This window comes from Gavialis gangeticus, unplaced genomic scaffold (genome assembly GCF_001723915.1).
Source record: "Gavialis gangeticus isolate Ggan-Ray unplaced genomic scaffold, GavGan_comp1, whole genome shotgun sequence".
In the NCBI taxonomy this organism is placed as follows: domain Eukaryota; kingdom Metazoa; phylum Chordata; order Crocodylia; family Gavialidae; genus Gavialis; species Gavialis gangeticus.
The window spans coordinates 22,876,785-22,882,784 of record NW_017729022.1 but is presented as its reverse complement, the minus strand read 5'-3'; the positions used below and the strand labels follow the sequence as shown (position 1 = coordinate 22,882,784).

Here is a 6,000-nt window from a genome sequence, read left to right as displayed (position 1 = left end):
GGGACCATCAAGTTGTGGAAGGGTGCCTTGACTCTGAAAAAAGGCTGGAAACCACTGCTCTGGACAGTCAACCCCAAGAAGTCACAGGCTTGAAAATGTAGCTTAGAGTTAGAACACCCACCACTGGACTTCAAAATGGGATTTACCTGAATATCCCAGGAAAGAAAAAGAGCCCAAAGACTGCATTTAGTTTCACAAGCCACATTCTGCATCAATGATATTTTAAGTTACCATAAAATTTTAAAACATTACCTGCTACTTGCGCCAATCTCTCGTGAAGTTTATATAAACTGTTCATCATGAGACTCTTCTCACTTGGCTGTAATTAAAGAAGCTGGTTAATATCAAATCAATGGACAGCTATAAAAAGAAAAGCATCTTTCCTCCACCCCAAACCTTAAGCTGAAACTTTTCTCCTGTTAGATTATCCACACAAGCAGCAAAATAAACAAAGCGTTTTGTGCCTCAAAAGAAACCAGTGCAAAAAAAACAAAAAGGAAACTGCCTACACTACTCAAAGGATAATTCTGTCAGGTCACGAATTAAGAAAGGGCAGTACTTGGATTTGCAAATATAAACTCTAGAAAGCAGACTGACAATTTAGAAAGTTGCACTGTTCTCGCTACATTAGCATCAAATCACTGCACTCGAAAGACCTTGGTAAGTATTATGAACTTGGAAGTGTTAACTTGCAAAAGAGGAAACAAAACAAAAGGTGCTAAATATTTGTTTTCAGTGAAGGCACAACAACACTTTCTGAAAAAAATAACTGAATTTCCATTGAGTTATATCCTCTGCATTCAGGCTAGCATTGGATTTTTCCAAAGGAACTATGTACTATGAGCTTTACACATCTATCTTCAAACTTAACCAGCTCATTCTGAATCAAGAAAATAATGATCTCAGAACTGTGAAGGTGGATAAAGTGGTCAGTGTTTGTAAGATAAGATCCCAAGCCTTGGGCACACTACATTTTGTGGCATTATAGGGGCATATATACTTCTACAAAACAAGCTAATTATACATGCTAAGGGTAGCTGTAGTGCTACAAAAACAGACAATCTACTATATTTTGTAGCACCACATATAAAATGTGAATAATTACACGAAGAGCTTCTAAAGCCTTTGGCCAGCATGCCACAGTGCTCCATTCTTCCTCTCCCTTCCCCTCCCACCACCCAACAGCAGCAGCCCAAATTGTTCAAGGCTACTCTAGGCTTCCCCTGCTGTGGCAGAAACAACAGGAATAGCTACCCTCCCTCCCTCCTGCAGTGGCAGCAGCAGCAGCTGCTGCCACCACCACCACGAGGGAGGAGACAGTGGGTGGGCACCATTTTTGACAGCTGCTACATCAGGACCAGAGCTGAGACTTGGTAGTAAAGCAGCAGCCAAAACACAGGCTTCCCTCTCCCTTGCCAGGGGTTGGCAGAGACATCTAAAATTCAGACCCCAATCAGTCCTAGAAGTAGCAGTGGAAAGGAAAGCAGCTGCTTTCTCCCTGCTACTCCCCCAGGCAGCAAGCAGGAAAAGGGTCTGTCTGTTTCAGCTGCTGCTGCAGAAATAGGATCTGACTAGGTCATAGAAAAACTGTCTTTGATAGCTGTCTGCCCTCTCCTGTCTTAGACAACAAGGAGGCTGCTATCCAGTATCACTGTCACCTTTCCCAGCAGGAGAAAGGGGAAGGCTAATTGGTGACTGGGTTCACTAATAGGTTGCTCTGGGGATAAGAGCAAAGGATGTGCCCTCTATTTCTTCCTGGATGAGGCAGTCTCTTAGGATACCATTTACACATGCTCCAACACATTCCAACTGAAATGCATTGGATCAGACTCGATTTATCAAGTCCCAAGAGCTGCTCTAATTAAAATGCCTCCCCCGCCATCCCAAGTATGTGTATAGGTACCCTTCAGTCTTCAGCCTTTAGGGATCTACTGATGTCCCTCTGGAACAAAGAGCAGCCAGAATGAAGTTCTGCTACATTCCCAGACTTGGAATTCACTTTCTTTGCCAGATGTGTACCAGTTCTAGCTCACTAGTCTTTATAGTATGCCACAAAGAACGTATCTTAATGGCTTGTTAAGAATTGGATATTGGGTAGGTTGGGGGTTATTTTATGTCAGCTACATTTTTGTTGTGTCTATATATTCCAAGTTTATGCACCAGAAAGTGAAGGGATTCTTTTGGTCTGTTAGTAAAAATATTACTACAAATGACCAAAACACCACAAAGTGTTTATTTTGTTCAGCTTTGAAGGACTGTCTAGATGTATATGAAATATTTACCAGATAATCTATGGGAGTACACAACTAAATAACTAAATGAAGATTAAAGACTTACTTTCCAAAATAAGTATGGGTGGAAGGTCAAATAATACACAGCATCTAGCATTGTTAGCTACATTGATGAGAGCTTACTATCTTGTTAGTAAAGTCCAATTTTACCGCAGCACATGTCAAGAACTGCTCCAGAGATCACTTCCTATTCAAGTATGTTTCTATCCTAATAGTTTTCAAGGATCATGCTGGCATCAAGAGGCGTGTATAACGATTCACTTAATTCCAGCTAATGGTTTCTAAGCTGTCAAAATGTGTTCAGCGATCCACCAAACAGCTCTAACTACCAGCTCCTGCAACTACCTGGAGACAGAAACAGTCAACTTCCTGGGAAGTTTTATATGAAATACCAACTTTACATACCACATTTGACAGCTGGAATATAATGAACATAGTAAGAATATATATAATGTTCCACTCAAAAAAAAAAACAAAAAAAAAAAACCTGAGCTTGAAACAGCCCAATTTTTAGAAGTTTCTATTAAAAAAAATCTACCTATATCTTTACTTATGACCTTTGGCTCAATATAGTCAAATGTTTTAATGAATTGGGTATCCAGGTTGTAGCTGTATTGGTCTAGAGACAAAAGGAATCAGAACTCATGGTAGAGGCGATATCTTTTATTAAACCAACTAGATTTTTGCAAAAAAATACTTTAATTCATAGATTCATACACTGTAAGGCCAGAAGGGACCTCAGACATCATCAGGTCCAGCCCCCTGCACCAAGCAGAAAGACAACTGGGGTTAGGTGACCCCAGCAAGGTGACTGTCTAGTTTCCTTTTAGAGATTCCCAGGGTAAGTGATTGCACCACCCCTGGAGGGAGCTTATTCCACAGTCTGGACACCCTGACTGCGAAGAAGTTTTTCCTAATGTTGAGCCTGAATCGATCTTCCAGGAGTTTGTGGCCATTACGCCTGGTTTTCCCCTCGGGTGCCCTGGTGAACAGTTGATTAACAAGCCCTTGATCTACTCCCCTAGTGTAGCAGTAAGCTGCTAAGTGTAAAGAAGCTGTCCCCTGTCAGCTTTCTATTCCTCAGGCTGAAGAGTCCCAGATCCCTCAGGCTTTCCTCATATGGCTTGCCTTTTAAGACTCTGATCACATAGGTGGCTCTTCTTCGGATTCTCTCAAGCTTGTCCACATCCTTGTTAAAGTGCGATGCCCGGAACTGGATGCAGTACTCCAGCTGCAGTTTCACCAGTGCCAAGTAGAGTGGAAGAATCACCTCCTTTGGTTTTTACTAGAGATGCATCAATCAATGTATGCCAGAGTATTATTTGCACTGCCGGCTCATGTTCATAATGTGGTCTATTATTATCCCCAGGTCCATTTCATTTGTGGAAAACTTTCTGGCATGCCCTTGTCCAGGGGGCGGTTCTGTGACTGTATATAGGCAGGCAGGCAGGCAGGCAGGCAGACCTCCTGTGGAATATGAACTTTCATTTCTACCCAGAAGGACTTTTATAATCTTTTCACCTATGCCTGTAGAAGGGTGTTTGTGCCCAAAAGCTTGCAATTAATTTTTTTTTTTTGGCAAAAATCTAGTTCATCTAATAAAAGATATCACCTCTACCATGAATTCTGATGTTCTGTGAATGAACTTTGTCTGACATCAGAAACTAATGGGAGATGTATCCAAAGGGTACTATTTAGCATAACCCTCATGGATAATTAGCATCTCATGGTAACTGTACTCTACTGAAAGGAGACAGAGATTTGCAGGACAGAAGAGAACAATGGGAAGGAATAATCTGTAAGGAATACAGGAAGAGGTAGTTCTCCTGTATTCTTTTAAACTCATTTTAAATGGGTTTAAGTAACATTCCTAAGCACAGCATTTTTCACTTCAAATCATAAAAACAGACCTGTTAAATTTGCTTAATGTGACAACAGTTTAATTAATTCACTTACTGCGTTGAGTGGCAAAATGACCTCTGCTTAATAGTTTGACATATCTAAACATATCTTTGTTAGCATTAATTTTGTATAAACACAAAATCTCATTACAAATATTAATCACATCTACTTACTTTTATTTTGTCAAGCTCTCCACTGAATGGATATTTAACTATCAAGGAAAGAAAAAAAAGGTTAATTCATCCATTACAATAAAAAAAATTAAAAAACAAACAAGAATATAATCTCAATCCCATTAGCAAAAAGCCTGATCTTTTGAGGATTGTAACTTTTTTTTTTTAGATTCAGAACATATGCAGTCTTTAAATTTACAGTCATCTCATTTTCATTTGGCATAACAACCAACTCAACTAAGTTCCATATTTTCTGTTGTGAGATCCCAGCAATTTGAAGAAACAGTCAGCAATATACCAGTCGAAGTAGTGTAAAAAAATGCGACTGCTTGGATATGAATATAAGAAATAAACCAATACTCTGTCAAACCTAAAATAAACCCCAAAAGTAATTATTACATTTAAATAAAATATTTGAGATGGCAGAACTTTTACAACCTATGCAAAAAAACCCAACAACACATCCTTATTCCATGATGACCCCTCTATCACAATGCTATGGAACAGGAGTGATCCTAAATGAAGGGGAATTGTAGGTCAGCTTAAAGAAGTATAAGTAACATGTCTAAATAACACAGTTACTACAATTTATGGACACTTAAGCTGCAGATACCTAAGGCTGTAGCCAGGAAAAGAATCTGTAGCCAGAGGAAGCTGAACCTAGTCATATAACTGAAAAAAATACAAGTTTTTAAGCAACAACAGACCTAATGCAGGAATTACTGGGCTTTATTTTATGGCCTAAGTATGCAAAAGGTCAGACTATGATGATGAATCTTCTACAGGTCTCAGTATGTGAAGTGTTAACAAATGCAGAAAAAAATGGAATCTTAAAGAAACTAAACTTCAAGTCCAAAAGGAAAAAGTCTGTAAGCTTAACCTGTTCACTAGTGTTTAATATAGCAAGCACACTGAACAAACACCCAAGCTGCTATAGCTCTACTATGTACATGAAAGAAGGGAATTGCACAGTGGAATCATTCAGGGCAAAACATTTTTTTAAGATCGTATCAAAGTATTAAGACTTCTGGTTCGGCTGCTCTAGATAGTCACTTATAACCAGACTGCCTGTCAAAGAACAGACTTTAATTGTTATTTTTAAGGCAGTTGGCATGGCAATATTCAGAAACTCTTCATTTTTTAAGCAGGTGTTCGATATCAAAAGCATCACTGGACAAACACAAAATCTAGAGCACAAAGTATAAAACTTGATTACATAAGTATATAAAATATCAACATGCATACATTCTCTGTTAAAACAAACCAAAAAAGGCTCTTACAATTGCAAAGGACTATGGACAGAGTGAAAGTAAAGACACAGTTGCAAAACAGTCCCAAGGCCTCAGGTAGCCTGCTATGAAAAGTCCCCAAGATAAACCAAACGTAAAAAAAACTGTAAACCTAAAGAAACAACAAAGCAGTCCTCCAAAACAAGAGCATCCTCTTTAGGTTGTGTGCTCTTCTTAGCTTCTCCCTTATCCCTGCTGGTTGATCCAAGCTGCAGCCAGTAGCTGGCCTACTCAGTCTCTCCTGTAGTCTTCACTGGAGCTCCTCTCAGTTCTCTAACCAGGGCCATTACTTCTGAAGCAGACACTCCCCTGCACTGCAACTGCATTTGCGTCTTAGGCCTGCCT

General features: G+C 39.5%; 1 protein-coding gene across 1 annotated transcript in view; it reads right to left on the bottom strand.

Moving 5' to 3' along the window:
- LEMD3 (LEM domain containing 3) overlaps positions 1-6,000 on the bottom strand; it is a gene marked incomplete at its 5' end in the record, with an annotated part of 83,551 nt that overhangs the window by 53,373 nt on the left and 24,178 nt on the right. Inside the window, 2 exons of the mRNA XM_019515777.1 lie at positions 253-319; positions 4,367-4,404. Coding sequence (XP_019371322.1) covers positions 253-319; positions 4,367-4,404 — 105 coding nt within the window. The remainder of the gene's footprint in view (positions 1-252; positions 320-4,366; positions 4,405-6,000) is intronic.